Source organism: Etheostoma spectabile, chromosome 10 (assembly GCF_008692095.1).
Source record: "Etheostoma spectabile isolate EspeVRDwgs_2016 chromosome 10, UIUC_Espe_1.0, whole genome shotgun sequence".
Classification (NCBI taxonomy): domain Eukaryota; kingdom Metazoa; phylum Chordata; class Actinopteri; order Perciformes; family Percidae; genus Etheostoma; species Etheostoma spectabile.
The window spans coordinates 13,450,349-13,468,991 of record NC_045742.1 but is presented as its reverse complement, the minus strand read 5'-3'; the positions used below and the strand labels follow the sequence as shown (position 1 = coordinate 13,468,991).

The 18,643-nt window shown below is 40.2% G+C and overlaps 1 protein-coding gene across 8 annotated transcripts in view; it reads left to right on the top strand.

The window, feature by feature from the left end:
• The window catches only part of atp11c (ATPase phospholipid transporting 11C (ATP11C blood group)), a 41,574-nt gene extending 22,942 nt beyond the window's left edge, over positions 1-18,632 (top strand). The window contains exons 4-31 of one of the 8 annotated variants that reach the window (XR_004333687.1): positions 824-904; positions 2,182-2,289; positions 3,130-3,258; positions 3,753-3,841; positions 4,489-4,539; positions 4,965-5,029; positions 5,133-5,214; positions 5,299-5,449; positions 6,751-6,948; positions 7,776-7,946; positions 8,278-8,480; positions 8,657-8,728; positions 8,837-8,910; positions 9,008-9,111; positions 9,282-9,463; positions 10,402-10,668; positions 10,792-10,969; positions 11,063-11,165; positions 11,277-11,422; positions 11,741-11,800; positions 12,619-12,746; positions 13,304-13,439; positions 13,540-13,605; positions 13,777-13,880; positions 14,006-14,162; positions 15,292-15,382; positions 16,246-16,354; positions 17,930-17,961. Coding sequence is in view for 7 of the 8 variants with exons in the window: in XM_032527154.1 (XP_032383045.1) it covers positions 824-904; positions 2,182-2,289; positions 3,130-3,258; positions 3,753-3,841; positions 4,489-4,539; positions 4,965-5,029; positions 5,133-5,214; positions 5,299-5,449; positions 6,751-6,948; positions 7,776-7,946; positions 8,278-8,480; positions 8,657-8,728; positions 8,837-8,910; positions 9,008-9,111; positions 9,282-9,463; positions 10,402-10,668; positions 10,792-10,969; positions 11,063-11,165; positions 11,277-11,422; positions 11,741-11,800; positions 12,619-12,746; positions 13,304-13,439; positions 13,540-13,605; positions 13,777-13,880; positions 14,006-14,162; positions 16,246-16,350 (3,210 nt within the window). In the remaining variant the exon portion in view is untranslated. Of the gene's footprint in view, positions 1-823; positions 905-2,181; positions 2,290-3,129; positions 3,259-3,752; positions 3,842-4,488; positions 4,540-4,964; positions 5,030-5,132; positions 5,215-5,298; positions 5,450-6,750; positions 6,949-7,775; positions 7,947-8,277; positions 8,481-8,656; positions 8,729-8,836; positions 8,911-9,007; positions 9,112-9,281; positions 9,464-10,401; positions 10,669-10,791; positions 10,970-11,062; positions 11,166-11,276; positions 11,423-11,740; positions 11,801-12,618; positions 12,747-13,303; positions 13,440-13,539; positions 13,606-13,776; positions 13,881-14,005; positions 14,163-15,291; positions 15,383-16,245; positions 16,355-17,929; positions 17,962-18,258 lie in introns of those variants that run through there. The other 7 variants (XM_032527156.1, XM_032527154.1, XM_032527158.1 and 4 more) reach the window with 7 other exon arrangements.
• Positions 18,633-18,643: the final 11 nt, after the last annotated feature.

Here is an 18,643-nt window from a genome sequence, read left to right as displayed (position 1 = left end):
TGTGTGTGTGTGGTGGGGGGGGGTGTTTTTCTCATTCTCAATTCACACACAGTTGAGTAAAACACCAGAGACTGCTTCTTGAGCGGATGTCAATTTGACAGCTTGTAATGCTCCTTGGTCAGAATACCAACAAGCTGGATGTGTCGTGTTTGTGCGTGGTGAAATAAGCACACCAGCTCAGGGGGAGACCAGCCGGATCAGAAATGCCTGGGCAAATCCATCTTATGACGGTTTTAAGGAATACACAAACACACAAGACCATTTGTGTACTGGGGCTTAAGATGGGAGCCTTGGTCAGGTGCTGCTCCTAAACTGGTTGTTTGGGATTACCTGAACACTGGTCCCACACATAAAAATTAAACACATACGCACATACCGTATCCCTAGATTCTCTCACTCACAGATCAGGCAGGTAAGAAGAGTCCAACAAAGCTTTGTGTTGGCCTTCTTTCATGCCTTGGCAGAGACACAGAAGAGTTGGCATGCCTGCAGATTAAGCACTCTGCTCCTGGCCCACTTGATTAAAAGTTCTGTGGTCCAGAACCTCCATCGCTCCCTTCCAAAATGTAAATGTCTCTCCTGTGTTTCACACTGATGAACAGTAGAATCGCCTCACAGAAAAAGACTACACCCTACATTTAGAGGGCTTGCGCCATCTTCTATATCATTACCACACATTCCTCTCTCTGTAACCATAAACACATGTGCTCCAGTGAGGCTTTGTAGTATAGTATTCAATGCGTAGCAGTTTGAAGGTCACTTTACTGTTGAGTATTAACGTCATATTTCTCTGAAGTAAAATCTTTTTTTTTTTCCCCAATAGGTGATAGTGGACACCCCCACCAGCCCAGTCACCAGTGGCCTACCCTTATTTTTTGTGATAACAGTAACCGCTATCAAGCAGGTAAGACACTCTCTAATAAGGGTTATGAGTGTTGATAAAATGTTTTGATTTCTAATGACATGTCCTTATTTCTTCATATTGGACCTCCTTGTATTATACCTTTCATCCCTCTCCATATAACATAATAAGTCCCCTTGCCTTCATAACTCCCTTGCTGTGATTTGTGTATAAAGTATGTGACTAATGCTCTCTTGGGTTTTGTATTAATGTGTTCCGCTGGTGAATTCTGATTGGGGAGAAAATGAAATAGGCTCTTGGGGAATGTGAGCAGACAAAGAGAGAGAGAGAGAGACCCCATTACAAAGCTACAAATTATCAGGGGGAGGGTCTATTTTGTTATCTCTGTTGCTTCTATGTCCCAGCTTTAGATGTATTGTTCTAGGATTGGCTTTTTAAGTTTGTGCACTGCTGGGGCTTTGAAATGCACAATGGTGGGTGGGCTTCCTTCCGAATATAAACATATAGAAATATTGAACATAATATAACATAAACAATAGTGTGTGTGTGTGTGTGTGTGTGTGTGTGTGTGTGTGTGTGTGTGTGTTTTGTGTGTGTGTGTGTGTGTGTGTGTGTGTGTGTGTGTGTGTGTGTGTGTGTGGACCCCTTCAGCCAGGCTTTGAAGTGGGTCACCAAGACGGTCTGCCCGACTCTATTAGTCAGGCTTAGGTGAACTGTATAGTTCAATTGACCATCCGTGGAATGCCTCCCCTCCCTGTCTCCCCCTTTTCATCCACCTGGCATCATTTCTCTGCATCACTCAACCAGACACACTCTCCTCCTGTCACCTTTCCCGATAATCCCGCTTTTTGGCTTGAGTTCTGCCTTGGCACACACTTTGGTTTCACTCTCTACCCTCTGCATCTCTGCACCATCTCCTCTATCTCAATCACTATCTTAAAGTACTTATGAAGTCTACACTGTGCTTTATACTTTATGCTGCTGCAGCCCCAGGAATGATTTTGTTTTTACTCAACTCAGTATTATTTCATTGCATACTGTTTCAATGCACTGCTGGATAATCACTATTCCATTCAGCTGCTGCACACTTGTTCAGCAGTTTCACATAATGACGAAGTATTAAATGTAAAGATTATATTGTATGCACAGACATTCTTTTGTGTCCTACACGCTTCCCTTTTGATTAGTGAAAGGGCCTTCAGTATGTACTGATGTCAATCCCCTGTCGGTCCGAGACAGGATATACTTTTTGTTTTTGTTGTTATTGTACTGTTGTAAACAAATAACCCAATTCTGATATTCTTGATATGTTGCCATAGGGTTATGAGGACTGGCTACGGCACAAGGCTGACTATGAGGTGAATAAGTACCCAGTGACTGTGCTAGAGCAAGGCCGGAAGATACGGAAAGAGAGTGAGAAGATCAAGGTACCTTTCAGCAGCCATCTACTGGATACATATTTCTTTAGAGACATGGCCAGGAAGAAGCTGCTGGCAGCTTGGAAAGACTGTGTTTTGTATATATGCACAGGGGAGAACATGCTTTGTATGCGGAACTGATTAGATGTTCAAACATAGGTGTGATGGTAATTCATTTATCCAGGGTGTTGTTTGCAGGTTATTTCTCCAAATGCATCTGTTTGAACACCCATAAATGTTTAAAAATACTGTGTGCGGAAACGTTTAAACAGTATCTTTCAATATGGAAGATGAACCAAATGACTACTGGTTATGTTAAAGGGCCACTAGTACTGCTGACACCACTGAGAATGAACATCCAGCTGTCAAAACCAAAACATTAATGCTTTGTTTAAAACTTTGGACAGCTGCGTCCTGCACAGGAGCTCACACATGTTCACTGCAGGCTACCTCTTAGTGCTAAATGGACAATAGCTAAAATAAACATTTAGCAAGCCAAAATAGCTAGATTTGTTTGTTAGTAGTTGGCAGACCATACCAAAAATAAAAGGAAGCGGGAGTATTGACCAATGGTCGGAATTTCTTCAGGAATGGACGTTTCTCAATCATGCTATACAGTATCTTTAAGTAGGTATTTACTTGCTAACAAATTAGTTACAACAAATTTAAAGAAAATTGTCACTCATTTAAGTTTTTTTTGGATTCCTCCTGCTCCTGAGTGATGAAAATGTTTCAAGCTGTGATTGTTTAAACAGTCTGTCACGCAACCTGTGGGAAATCCTACTGAAATGGTGCAAAAAAAGGAAAGAGAAAGCGAACTGTGGTGTTTGGTTGTGTTTCTGTGATCAGGTTGGAGATGTTGTTGAGGTGGAGGAAGATGAGACCTTTCCCTGTGATTTAATACTGCTGCAGTCTAGCCGAGATGACGACACATGTTTTGTTACCACAGCAAGTCTGGATGGAGAGTCCAACCATAAGGTAAGATGAGCTGCTCTGCTTTCCCCTTTTTTTCATAATAGAATGGTTTGGTTGTAATTTTTGTTAAGTAAAAATTATTTTTTCATCAAAATGTTAGCTTTGAAGAATAAACTCAAAACTTGTTGGTTTCGATAAATGTGATTAGGAGGATTAGGAGAACGGGAGTGGGTATACGATATCTATATCTTCTGTTAATTTTTTTTTTATTAAATAATTAATAGGAAGTTGACACTCTCTCTCTCTCTCTCTCCATCAGTTGTTCTCAAAGATATTGTTGTATGTTGTATTTATGACCCTTGCTATGAAGAAGTTTCTCTCATGTGTAGCTCCTCCAAAAATGTGTTTTATGTATTAATATATACACAATATCTGGGTAATTTTTGTCTTCTTATTTTCCTGTGTGTGAGGGGTAGGGGAAAGCTAAAAAAATAACTTGACCTGAGCCAGTCAATGCTCACAGTCTTGTCTCTCTCTTGCCTCTTCTACTTGTCCAGACACACTACACTGTGCCAGACACAGAGAAGGATCTGGAATCTCTCAACGCCACCATTGAGTGTGAACAGCCACAGCCTGACCTTTACAAGTAGGCACTCCTCATGTGTCCCCAACAGATTTACACCCAAGCATGTGTTGCCTGTGGTTTGTTGTGAAATGGATTGACTGAGTGCGACTTGAAAATGTGCTGAATAACTCCAATAATGACATACAGATTGTTAAGTGGAGAGGTTTTGGCAAACGATAGTGTACTTTTGTTTGTTTCATATTAGGATTGTTGATCGTGGGTCTGTTATCTTCAGTAATTTTTGCTCTGCCCATCACAGAGTCTATGCCTATTCACTTGAAGGTATATCAGCTCATTCACCAGGCAGCCTTTGGCTCCTCCTTGGGCTAAGGAGTAGGACTATTGTCATTTAGCAAGACATCAGAATGGTTGTTTGTGAAGTGCCAAGGCTAAGTACGCCATGGTGCCAAATGCTTACTATTCAGAGTCAATAATACTGACAGCATGCTGCTGGCTAACCACCGTCAATTTGCTGGCTACCAAACCCTACTCCACCTGAGCACTTCCAGTTTTGTAAAGTAAATGAACTGAGCATAGATTTGGATTCCTCAAGTTCAAATCTACTCTAGTATTAACAGATTGGATATTATATTTAAAACAATTATCATGTACTTTTTTACAAACAACTTCAGCTTCTGAGTGAGTTTGAGTTTGTCATTTTGCTCCAGGTTTGTCGGCCGTATGCACATCTACAAAAATGAACAGGAGCCTGCAGTAAGGTGAGAGCACTCATGCACAACCATCTCAGCCCAATTTAAGTAAGAGCTAAATCAAAACATAGTTTCTTAAGCACTCATTTGTTTTCCTTTGCATCATCGACAACTCATTATTCCATTGATCCTCTATTGCAGACCAACATTCAAATTAAAACAGGCTGGCATGGCTTCAGCCACTGTTTTTGAAGCACTCCCAAAGGCATTTATCATTGACTGCTTTGTAATGGCCATATAAACAAATACCAATGTCCTTCTCAAGAACACTGGAATTGGTGTAAGCCCAGACTGCAGTCATACTGTATTTTGTCACTGCACATTTTAAAGTGGAGGCCAGCTAGCCTGCCAGGTTTCCATTTAGAGAATAGAGTGTGTGGATTGCACAGCTTCTGTATGACTCAACTGTTTGCTCTACTGTTGTGATTGTGCAGGTCTTTGGGCCCAGAAAACCTCCTGCTGAAAGGGGCAACTTTAAAGAACACTCAGAAAATCTATGGTGAGTCAAATGATATTGATTTTATTACAATAACTTACATAAGTACAGATAGCTCACTATCTAAAATAAACTAATTCTTCTTCTTCTTTTTTTCTTTCTCAAGGTGTCGCAGTTTATACTGGCATGGAGACAAAGATGGCTCTCAACTACCAGGGCAAGTCTCAGAAACGCTCTGCTGTGGAGAAGTAAGTAAAAGGGAAATTATGTAAACAAGTTAAACATGTGACATACCTTTGGGACTGATTCATTTTATTTCTTACATTTTTCAGGTCTATCAATGCCTTCCTTCTGGTTTACCTTTGCATATTGGTGAGCAAGGCCCTAGTGTGCACTACTCTTAAGTATGTGTGGCAAAACAAGCCCGGGCAGGATGAGCCTTGGTACAACGAGAAAACCCAGAGAGAGAAGGACACCAATCTGGTGAGTGCATATTTTAGCAACCTGACTATCTTTGTTGTCAAAGCAATGAACTGTGAGTTAAGTGTCTGATAGGCATCACAAAGCAAGCCATAGAGGAATTACCACTGCTGGGTGTAGAACAGCTATTAAGTCTTGATAGCATTGTATTAGTACACTGTATTATGTGTATTGCAAATGTTACTGTATCTAGAAGAACTGTCTTCATGCGGTAAATACTTACCCTGTAGAGGCTTGTAGTATTTAAGTGTTTTACAAGCCCTAACCTCTTCTCATCCACACTAATAAAACTCCTCTTAGCAAAATGGCCACTGCAGACCTACATTGTGGCATGGTCCATTTAATTGGCTGATTACCCTCTGCCCTAGCCCTCAAAGAACTGTGAACATTGTGATACAACTTAGCGATTTCCATCACATCTTTGTATTTGTTGTTGTGATAATCCAGGACTACTGGTCTCAATTTAAGCACGGGTAGTCAAGATAAGATAAATATTTTGGCTTTGTCCTGGTGGCATGTTTTGTGATGTGTGTGGCATGTTGTTCTTATACAGTACCATGGAAAAAGTCTTAGGCAGGTGTGAGAAAATGTTGGAAACTAAGATTGCTTTCAAAAATAATAAAGTGAGCGAACAAAAGAAAAATCTAAATCACAATCAATTACTACAGTTTGCGTTAAAACCAGCATCAATCCTTATAGGTACACTTGCAAAATGTTGGGCAACGTTGAGGATTGTAGACACAGTGGTCGGCCAAGGAAACTTAGTGCAGCAGATGAAAAACACATCAAGCTTATTTCCCTTTGAAATCAGAATATGTCCGGCAGTAACATCAGCTCAGAACTGGCAGAAACCAGTGGGACCCCGGTACACCCATCTACTGTCCGGAGAAGTCTAGCCAGAAGTGGTCTTCATGAGAGAGTTGCAGCCAAAAAGCCATACCTCCGACAGGGAAACAAAGCCAAGCGACTCAACTATGCACAAAAACTTAGTAGGATAGTGTAGGAACACCAAATATTGATGTGATTTAGATTTTTCTTTTGTTCGCTCACTTTGCATTTTTTAAATTGATAAAAATAAACAACCATCATTCATAATTTTGAAAGCATTCTTAGTTTACAGCATTTTTTCACACCTGCCTAAGACTTTAACACAGTATTGTTTATTCCTTGGTGAGAGACAAGACAATGTAAATGTAAATGTAAATGTGCTGTATTTATATAGCGCTTCGCAATGTTCCTGCGTAGGCTGGTCAATAAATATTCTCTACTAAATATCTGCCTGTGTTGAAATGTTTTTCCAACAGTACCTAAAGATGTTCACTGACTTCCTGTCCTTCATGGTGCTCTTCAACTTCATCATTCCGGTGTCCATGTATGTGACGGTTGAGATGCAGAAGTTTTTGGGATCCTTTTTCATCACGTGGGACAAGGACTTCTTTGACCCTGAAATCAAGGAGGGGGCGCTGGTCAACACTTCAGACCTTAATGAGGAGCTGGGACAGGTGAGGCCTATGGTTAAAATCAAATGAAACAACATTACATTGTCAATGGGGAATTGCTTTTGGTGTAGTCAGCAATCTCATGTGTTATTGAAAACCTGTAGTTCTTTGGTTAATCCTTTCAGTCATTGAAATGTCTTTCAAAATGACAGAATAGAACAAAATGTCCGGGAACATTGATTTAACCAAGTTTCAAGGTCTTTATCGTCATGTGCACAACAATTACAAAGAAGCAGTTATTTGCAATGGACATCTTAGAGCTCAGGTTCCCTCCAACAAAGACATTTTTTTTACACATAAATCACTCAAATCGAAAACATCAAAAGTCAGCATTTAGTGCTACAAAATAGGGAATGACTTTCCCTGATTCAGGAAAAATGTTTGTTATTCATCATACTGCTTGTACTGTAGCTCTCAATCACGCTCACAAAGATATCTTTCTTTCCAATTAAATACTTGAAATTAAAAAAACAAGCAAGATGAGACCAAGGTATGATCGAGTCCCTTAAGATGTGGTCTCCAGACTGATCTGTATATTGCTTCTGTAAAATATGAGCTGCTTATAATAACACCAGATTGGCCGTGCTGTCCCGACTTCTGTTTTTTATGGCACTTCTAACTTAAACAGTGCTGCCATAGATCAGTCACACTTGGTTTGCCAGAAGATTACTTCAATTAAAGGTGATGCTTCGTTAAACTGATTAATGCAGTGCAATTCTTTCTGGGAGTAATTGCTTAATCTTATTGTTGGAATCTGTTGAATGGAAAACTAAATCTTAATGGGTTTGGAAGAGTCTGTCATGTATTTTTTTTTATCACATTGCCTTCAGGTGGAGTATGTCTTTACAGACAAGACGGGCACCCTCACCCAAAACAACATGGAGTTCATAGAGTGCTGCATTGATGGCTTTCAGTACAAGTACCGGGATGCAAACTCAGAGTTGGATGGATTATGTGTCGCAGATGGACCTGTGAACAAAGTGCAGCAGAAAGCTGGCAGGGTAGGTGTTGTGGTGTCCCTCCATCTGTTGTAACACACATTTTGCAACATATGGCCAGTACATAGCTTGCTGCTCAGAAAGACCCTTCATAGGTCACCCACGTATCGCTCCTTCGCATGTCACAAAGTGTGCCTGATAACACTTTACAGATGGTTGCACTTCAACAAGCATGTTGATAAGAAGTCAATTTAGACAAATGAATGTAAATTCAGGGCTTTATCTAAACTCCAGCTACTGTATATGGCTCAATTTGTGGCTGTAAATTAATAATTTTTTAGTTTATAGTTCATTGAACATTGTTTCACTGCTCATGTTTGTGTTGTGTTATTAGGAGAGGGAAGAGCTGTTTCTGCGTGCCCTGTGTCTGTGCCACACAGTCCAGGTGAAGGAGCCCACGGAGCAAAACCAAAGGGACGGACTAGACCAGGTTGATGGCTTTGTGGTGGATAGTGAGGAGCCCCATCCACCGCAGGAGCAGAGAGGCTTTATTGCCTCCTCCCCAGATGAGGTTGCTCTTGTCAAGGGTGCCATGAGGTCTGTTATGTTTCAATTAGCTAAGCTGACGTAACAAAGAGCAAGCACATCATTTGAATATGAATATCACAGAATCTATTTTGAAAATCCTACATGGTATACATCTCATTACAACATCGATTCATATAGCACATGTGTACAATGGCTCATTTGTGGTGTTTTGTCTCTATCTGCAGGTATGGCTTCACATTTCTGGGTCTCGAAAGTAAAACCATGAAAATTCTCACCAGGAGCAATGATGTTGAAATGTAAGCCAGTCATCTTACAGACAGATAATTTTGTTTTTATTCATATATTTTTCTATTTGCATTCACACTACAGCTTTTTATTTCATTTCCATTTTGTACTTCCCAAAGGTATGAACTGCTTCACGTCTTGAACTTTGACCCAGTGAGAAGGCGAATGAGTGTAATAGTCAGATCCAAATCAGGTGAACTTGAGCCACTGTCAAGTGTATCGCATTGACTGTGATTTATAGTAGTGTTGGCTCTCAGCCCTTACCATGCTGTGTGTTTGTTTGTGTCCAGGTGATACGTTGCTCTTCTGTAAGGGAGCGGACTCCTCCATCTTTCCTCGAGTCAGACAGGAGGAGGTTGAACGGATACGCATGAATGTGGAGCGTAATGCAACAGTGGGTGACATAAACAAATTACTTTCCAAATCCACTAGTTTCTGTCATGTTTGAAAATGATTGTGTGCTTTTAGGGTTGGGCATGTTTTAATATGATATTACAATGATGTAAAGACGGATTATTTTGTGTTTTCTTCTTCCTACATTGGGTGCTGTGTTCTACTGTTTAGGAGGGCTACCGGACGCTATGTGTGGCCTACAAATATCTCAGTGCAGAAGAGTATGCCCAGGCAGATGCAGGATTGAGGGAAGCTAGACTGTCTCTGCAGGACAGAGAGGAGAAGCTCATTACCGTTTACAACCAGGTGGAGACTGGCATGAGTCTAATAGGAGCTACTGCTGTAGAAGATCGGTGGGTGCTGATCAACCTGCTGACGTTTAAAGTTAACAAATGTCTTGCATTTCCTCCCTCCCTCTCACCTCCCTCTCATGAAAGCTTGGTGCCAAGACTTTTAAGTGGCCCTTAATCTCAGAATATACCTAACATTTATAGGAGAGCCCAAAAGTTTGCAGATGCCACCAATAAACATGTCATAAACATCCTGTTCTTTTTATGCAACCTCAATACTTCCTTAGTAGAATTTTCTTTTTCTGCCTCATGCTGTTTGCCATTGGTCTGGTAGTCTTTTGTCCGGTTTGTAGTGGCTTGTCTTATCTACTTTTACTGCCCGAAGTCTTACCTTTTTTCCGTAGATCTTTCAAATTAAAGATCTCACTGCCATCTAGTGGTGGACATTGAGTACTGTTCCACAGTCCAAGATTATTGTTTTATAATTGCTATTGAATTTTGAACTGAAACAAAAAGCGATGGAACACTTTATTGCATTAGCATGCATCCATGCATTTTATCTGAAATACATTTATAACACATTTTCTATTGAAGTGTAATTATTTTGTTCTTAAATTATTGGAGTAAAAGGATCTAGATATCAAAACATATTTCTGTTACATTACAGATACTTTTTTTATTATGACAAGTGCTCTTTGAGAACTAATGTTGATGTCAGAATAGTGGTATTGTTGGTACTAATGTGTTTGTCACACTTTTTCACCCACATTTCCCACAGTCCCATCTGATATCTTAAGTTCATTTGCAGGAGAAATATGGCAGATTTGTTCAGCATTTGCTTTAATACACTAGATCTCCTGTGAAATTTAACCTTTGTGTGGTTTTGTTTAACTAGCGACATTTTTTTTTTTTTAATTTCTAGTGATAGTATTATCATCTTAGAGTTAGTGTGATAATCTTTCACTTGTGTCATAACTTAATTAGTTGTTCTTATCCTCCAGGCTTCAAGAGGAGGCAGCAGAGACCATGGAGGCTCTGCAGGGTGCAGGCATTAAAGTTTGGGTCCTAACAGGGGACAAGATGGAGACGGCAAAGTCCACCTGTTACGCTTGTAGGTTGTTCCAGAGAAATACAGAGCTGTTGGAGCTGACTGTGCGTACTTTGGAGGATGGAGGGAGGAGGCGGGAGGAACGACTGCATGAGCTCTTGCTTGAATACCACAAGAAAGCTGTACAGGATGCACCCCCGGTTAGGGCCGGCGTCACCAGGTTGGTACCTTCATGATGTGTATAGAGGTATGATACTTTGCTCTTGTACTAGGGTGATCATTTAACCAAACTGAATCGTATTGATGATTAAACTTGAACCCATTTCCCTGTTCTGTTTTGTAGGACCTGGTCTTCAGCTACCCAGGACTATGGTTTTATCATAGATGGAGCCACCCTGTCGATGGTGCTCAACTCATCCTCTGAATCCAGCTCAAGTCGCTACAAGAACCTGTTCTTGCAGATATGTCAAAACTGCACATCTGTGCTCTGCTGCCGCATGGCTCCTCTTCAGAAGGCACAGGTCAGGACATTTGGTTAAAATGTTGGGAAATATTTATTATTTATTTATTATTTCCCCCAAAAAATATTTTCAATTTTCTTGCTCAATCTTTAGATAGTTAAAATGGTGAAGAATTCTAAAGGCAGCCCAATCACCCTTTCCATTGGAGATGGTGCCAATGATGTCAGTATGATTTTGGAAGCTCACGTTGGCATTGGTAAGAAAATGTTATGCTGAAACTGGCTAACAGATCTCTAACTACTGTTCCAGCTGGAGGAAAGGGTAGCCTGTTGACGATGGTGTGTGATATTTGTTTGTGTTGTTTCAGGTATTAAGGGTAAAGAGGGTCGGCAGGCAGTGAGGAACAGTGATTATGCCATCCCCAAACTCAAACACCTCAAGAAACTTTTGTTGGCTCATGGGCATCTCTACTATGTTCGCATTGCACACCTGGTGCAATATTTCTTTTACAAGGTGGGAGGAACAGACACCACATTGACTTCATGTCATTCTTTAGGCTAACAATTTGTTTTGGGTTTAGAAAAGGCTGCATTTCCCAAACAAACCCACACACTAACTTGATTTGACGATTATGGGGTGGGACAGATTTAACAATCTTCAATTCTTCAACAAATTAAACAGTTTTTTTTTTTTTAATTTAATTTAGGTTAATTTATTGAGTTTTTGTACCTACAATACAAGCGCATGGAAACTTAAAATAAATGCATGTGATGGTCTTTGTGGTTTGTGTCTATTAATGTGAGCATTTTCTTTTTCTCTCTTTGCCTGCAGAACCTTTGCTTCATCTTACCTCAGTTTTTGTACCAGTTCTTCTGTGGCTATTCCCAGCAAGTGAGTATGTATTGGCGCCCTTTGAGGTTCAACATGAACAGAGGCAGTAGCCCTTGAATCCACACCTCCTTGTCTTCCTGAATGCTGGACTCTTTCCCTCCGATTGCCCCTCCCTCACTGCACCCTTGGATGTTTGGGCTCTGATTGATATGTTAGGCTACATACTGTAGCACTGTTAAAACAGACATGTGTCATGTTCTGCCACTATGGTTCATTGCGCGTGTGTGCGCGTCTGTGCGCGTGTGTGTGTGTGTGTGTGTGTGTGTGTGTGTGTGTGTGTGTGTGTGTGTGGTGTGTGTGTGTGTGTGTGTGTGTGTGTGTGTGTGTGTGTGTGTGTGTTTTGCAGCACTGCTAAACACACTGGCTAAATAATATATTATAGAATTTTAGGTTTGGATTAAATGACCTGATTACAGTTTGGAGCACATTGAAGAATTCACCTTTCTTATTAATGAGACCTAAGTGTATTTTATCAATGTTTTATGGTACTGTGTTCATTCAAAAGCAGCTTGTGACATATACATATTAGTGCTAGTGTTATATTAGTGCATTAATTAATACAGATATTGTTTTTTTTTAAGATTAATGATTACGTTTTGGTATTATGTGTGAGGAGTGAGGGTGAATATTTAATTATCCATCATGCCACATGGCCCCTGACATGGATCTTCCATAAGTACATAAAAGATTTGTACAAGCTTGCATATACAGTATGACACACTGTATGTGTAAGTATGAGGGTGTGTATGAGTTTTTTCCTTCCATGATATTAACCCCTGGTCACCCCGCCGTCCATGCCTCCCCCCAATCCTCCCCAGCCCCTGTATGATGCAGCCTATCTGACGATGTACAACATCTGCTTCACCTCTATGCCCATACTGGCTTACAGTCTCTTGGAGCAGCACATCTGCATGGAGGTTCTGCTGGACAATTCTACCCTCTACAGGTAAACCTGGGAACCTTCACTTATCTGCAGTTCAATTGCTTCGTTAAAGTATAAAGGAGAACTCTTCATATAAGGTCACTTTTTTGAATGGCCAGTTATTATTTTGGTCTTCAAGTTAAAAGAAATAATAAAAGATGAAATGTAAAAATGTAAAACAGTATGTCACAGAATAAAGACAAAAAGAAATTGTAGCAATTACTAAAAAGGTGAAGGCTAAGCCATATTTATTTACTTTTTAGCTGTAGATTATTACTCACAATGCAAGATTTAAAATTTAATGTCACAAAGGCTTTCTGCCAAAGCCACATTTTAGTTAGCTATTTCTTCTTTCTTAACACATCAAAAAATAGGCCTTACATACATGCATACATTAGCTATTTGATGTAAATACTAATTGGACATTTGCCCTTTTAAATGTTCAATTGTATTGTTGGCTTTTTTGACCAGATGTATACCCTTGTATGCAGAAATGTATTGATGTCAACAAAAGTCATTTTCCAAGTTACTGTAATACATGTGATGAAGCAGTATACTTTCTCTTTTATGATTTTCTGTAGAGATATTGCTAAGAACGCCATGTTACGGTGGGGACCATTCCTCTACTGGACTCTACTTGGAGTCTTTCACGGCTTGCTCTTCTTCTTTGGTGTTCGATATTTGTTCAGTAACCCAGCACTGCAAGATAATGGCCAGGTTAGATTTTATTCACCCTCTAAATACGTGTGATAATTAAATTACTTGATTAAGTATTGTTTCCTAAGTACATTTGCTAATTTATCTTATTTCAATCCAGGTTTTTGGCAACTGGTCATATGGAACAATTGTCTTCACTGTCCTCGTCTTCACTGTCACACTAAAGGTGAACCATGCCCCTGTTGTTTTCATCTTATCTTATGAAAGGGTGTATCAATACAGCAGCTGTTTCACAGGAGAGTTGGAAGCAGATATATTGTCTTGCAGAACACTGACTTTGGCAAAGTTTGTTGAATATTTAACATGCCCATTTATTGACTCTTCTCTGTCATTCTAGCTTGCTCTGGACACGCGGCACTGGACATGGATCAACCACTTTGTAATCTGGGGTTCCCTGGCTTTCTACATGTTTTTCAGCTTCTTCTGGGGAGGAATAATATGGTTAGAAGACAACCCAGGATAAGATAACCTACATAGTCATTTTAACCAACCTGTACATTTTTATTTCTATTCAACCCATGAAGCTCTTTTAGTCAGTGTAAACCACAGTGTTCCCTTTCCTGCAGGCCTTTCCTGAAGCAGCAACGTTTGTACTTTGTGTTTGCCAACATGCTGAGCTCGGTGTCAGCCTGGCTGGTCATCATCTTGCTCATCCTGCTCAGCCTACTGCCAGAGATCCTGCTTGTGGTGTTCCGCAAGCCCCGTGGGCCCCATGCTCGACAGGTAGAGCTAAAACACACACCTGGCCTGACACACATTTGCACTCTACTTACCTCTCTCTTTCTCTCTCCTCCCTCACTCACTCTCTCTCTCTCTCTCTCTCTCAGATTTACAATGTTAAACTTTACACATATCAATTTTACCATTTTTTTTCCTCAGTGGTTTGTTGTTGTAAATGAAGCCCATGATTGATGTATTTCTAAAGTGGGCGTGCTTTTGGAAATGCAGAGCAACTGTTCACTGCAGAGGACTGCTGGCCTCCACCAACAACTTCTTTGTGAATAAATTAGTCCTTAAACACATTTTTTTGGAAATGTAAAAAAGCTGACATCCAAACACACACCCCTGATCCATTAAAGCCCTCTTCTAGCAACTAACACATGAGCTAATGTTCTAGTGTTGTTCAAATAGTATACTTTTACTTTTTTAAAGGAAGAGAATAGAGATTTTCTTAGTAATACATTTACTGTATTTGGCATAAACCAAGTGATAATTGTTCTATTAGCACAGGGACACCGGGTTAGTTTTTTTTTTTTTTACTGGATCGTTAAAATCAGGCTTTAATAACCTTAGCAGTTAGTGCATTTCATTTCCTCCTGAAGACAACTTTCCCAGGCAGATATTTTGTCGTTTCAATTTGCTGCCCATGAGGCTAATGTGTTTTCCAAGCAGCTGGAAATGTTTGGCGGTATGTGCTGTGCTTTTGGGTGCGTTCTGCGATTTTTTATTTTTTTTTAATTAAGTCTAGACTTGTTTTATTAAGAAAAAAAGTAAACCAAACCAAATGTTTTGCACGTATTGGAGGGGAGTCTTACAGAAGTTTTGTACTATATAGACTTATCTGTCAGTTGTTAACGTTACAGAATCAATCAAATGGCATTCCAGTGCAGTCTGCGTATGTAAATGGAATGACAGTGTTAAATATTAGTGGTACAGTGTTACTATCTAGTACTTTCTATCTTTCATTTATTTCAGAAAACCCCCTTTGACCTTTTTGTTTGACCTTTGTTGTCCAACTTTTAAACTTTTTCCCCTAACAAGTACTCTCGCTTTTGCACTTAAAGGCATTCTTCTAACCCTGTCTCACCCGCTTATTTCTTCTCTCTTCTTCTCTGGACCTGCCTCCCTAAAGATGAAACATCGCCTTCCTTCCTCTGGGACATCTACTATCTTCATGTTGTCGCAGACCGCTAGCTCTCACAGCTTCTCGTGGAGTGACTGAGGTCTCTTTTTCTTTCTGTCAGCTCTGCCTGCAGAGTTTCTGTGTTTGCCAGTCTGCTTGTTTCCTACATGTTGTGTCCTTCCTCTCCCACTGTTTGGCTCCTTTATTACCCTCTAAAGTAACTTGGGGTGGCGTTCTGTGGCTTTTTACAGTCCCCACTTGGTTGGATAGATTAGGTCAGACAATTCAGATTTCAGATTGAATTCTTACATAAGGAATGCTATCCTTAGAGGTCCTCATCTGTAAGCCTTAATTTGAGTGCTTATCTTTAGATACATGTCTATTAAATTAGAAGGAATGCTGGTCAGTGGGCTGGTGTGTGTGCCTAAGCAGTGTGGTGTAGGACCGGATGTCCAAACGTGCAGTCAGTTTTTCATTCTTGTCTGTCCAGCTGTATCAGTCAGTGTTCCCTTCCAGCTGCCTGTGCTGCTCCAATGCCTTCTGCTGCTGCCGCCGCATGCCAAGTCAGGTGAATGCAGCACGTCAAAGCACCCAAACTTACCTGCATGAGGCTCAAGTCAACAACCTCATCCTGGATTCTCACCACAAACCCTGCGAGCCACTGCATTTTGTGTGTGCGTGTTATATTGTACATGCTTGTGAAAAATGCGCAGGGGTCGTAGCCTTGTATTAATAGGGAGCAATTAGTATAGAGATATAAGGTTTCTGCAAAATTATTCTTGCAAGGAAACTGGGTATAAAAAGGCACCAGGACGGACTTTCTTTGTCCACCTGACCAGTGTTAAAGTGTTTTTGTATGTTTGTTTGTTTGTGAATGTATGTTTGTCTGTGTGCAAGAGAGCGGCAAAGTGTGTGTTTGTCAGCGTAGCAATGTCATTGGTGTCTTTTGCCTCACCCTTCTAGAAGAAGCCGGTTCAGTCGAGCGTGGGGGGCAACCAGTCTCCCCGGTCTTCAGCCAGGCCCTTGCTTATGAGAACCTTTTCAGATGAGTCCAATACTATCATTTAAACAGGTACCAGCCCACCTTCAGGCCATTTAAGCCAATCAAAGACCCACTCCCCCAGCCAACCTCTCCAGCAGTTCTGGTCCCTAACTCTTAAGTTTTAACAAGGGAATCAAAGGCATAATGGCATACAGGTCACAGTCAACAAGACCCAGTTTGTTCTTCTGTGTTGTGTGAGCTGATATTGGCTGGCTGAAAAGATGCACTTTTCCATGTCAGACTCAAGTCCTGTGTGAACATTTTTAGTTAAAATGGTGCACAACATGTGAATGCATCTCTACATACTAGGCCTAATGTTGCAAATCTTAAAAACATGCTCCTTTCAGCCTCCCTTTGGAAGCCCTGCTTGTCTTACCTTCCGCATGTGCTTTTAAAACCCCTAATTTTCAATGTTTTTAATTTGAGTCAATTTGAATCTCATTTTTGTATCCAGAATATCTGAGTGTAAAGGTTGGTGTCAGTTTGATTGGATTTTCTTATCTGGCAGTGTGAAACAACAGAGCTGGTCTGTGATTCTAACTTTCTCCAGTTTGACATTCATGTACGTTGTTTGTACCGTTGGAGTTTGGTCATGGTTGTTTCGTCCTGTGTGCTTGTACAATCCTGTGTTGGTGGGGGTCGTCTGCTTACTTTGCTGGCAAAAAATGTATGCATTGCATGCCTTACATAAAGGGGATGTCAACAAAGGAATGGAAATTATCAGTGGAAATGGAAAAAATTGTAGAAGATGAACATGGAAACCCAAAATTTAATAAATAAGACACTATGGATTAAAGAAAATATGCACATATGAAACATTAGTACATTATTATTTATTTCAGCATGTTTTATGTACAAATGAAAAAAATTGAAATGTTTATTTTTTGGGGGGCCTTTTTTGTTGTTGTTGCCTTTTATTAGGAGAGTAGAGATATGTCAAGTGGTGAAGGGAATATGCCTGTTATTTGATTGGCTGTTGCTTAGATATCACATAACTGGCTCTGCCCTGTTAGACTTTGCGATGAAAAGTGACATTATGAAATAAAACCGTCACTGAGAAGGACAATTAGGGAAAAAAAATTATAAAATAAAAAATGCTGAAATTGACTAATTAATAATTGAAAAACTGTTATTATAAAGACGCAGGATGAAATCACATTTTTATAAGGAGCAAAGTTTAACAATGTGTCAGATTATTTTCATAAATTTTATGGTTTATTATATATTGTGTCTGTATTTATAAACTCATTTTCAAACTCATGTCTTGTTTATAAATTTAATATTAAATACTTTTAGTCACAAATATACACACAACTTGGGTAGATTGTGTCAAATTAGACGCAAAACGTGTTCAAACAACCCATTAGATGTCTTTAAAGTCCTAATGTATGGCTGCAATATCAAGAGCACCGGATGTGTTCTGAGGTGAAAGGGCATCTTTACATCTTTTTGGTGTTTTCATTTTTTTGTCCATCCCCTCTAGGTTGGTCTGAAATGTCACTCCCCCCTATCAGCCCCCCAGGGTCACAATATCTGTTGCTAAACAAAAGCAGGCCTTTTGCAAGAGCTTTCACTGTTTAACGTGCATTTCTATTCTCCCAATAGCTGCCAGAGGGTGGCCTCCTACAAACATCCAGGTAAACTACAGCAAGACAAACCTAATTTAATTAGTCTGTTCAATTTCCCTGCTGAGCTTCAATCGATCGGTAGGCTTGGATGAAATTGGGAGCATTGCCTTTACTAATTTCTGCTTGTCTCTGGTGGCGGGGAGAATGTCATATTATTATGTTTTTCACGAATCATGCTACGTGGCCAATCACTGCTTATTACCTTAATTGATGGAGATGGCTAAGGTGTTGTGTCCCCTTCTTTTTGTTTCCACAAGCTCATAATGAAAACATTGAATTAAAATTCATCTGCTTGTGCTTTTTCAGATTGCAGTGGTCACACCACTATCCTACAAGCACCTGAAGGAGCGCGAATAAAAAGTGGCAAGGACTCCCAACAAAGTTGGCATCACCCACTTTCAGGGTCCTGTACCAGTCAGGTCAGAGCCGTCTACCATCATGCCTGATCTGAGAAGAAAAGGAGGAAAAAAGAAGAAAAAGAGAGATGTTCTAATTGAGGGTTAATGGAGAAAAAGGGGTTTATCAGTCTTTTGACTAGCGTCTCTCCTCCGTCCTTTTTTGCCCAATCCCAACAACTCCCAACCCCCCAACGCATGCCTGCAGAGCAGCGCCCTGCATTATTATTATTTTTTTAAATAGCTACTTAGATGACAGGCATGAGTTTAATTTCTTTTACTTTTTGATTTTTTTT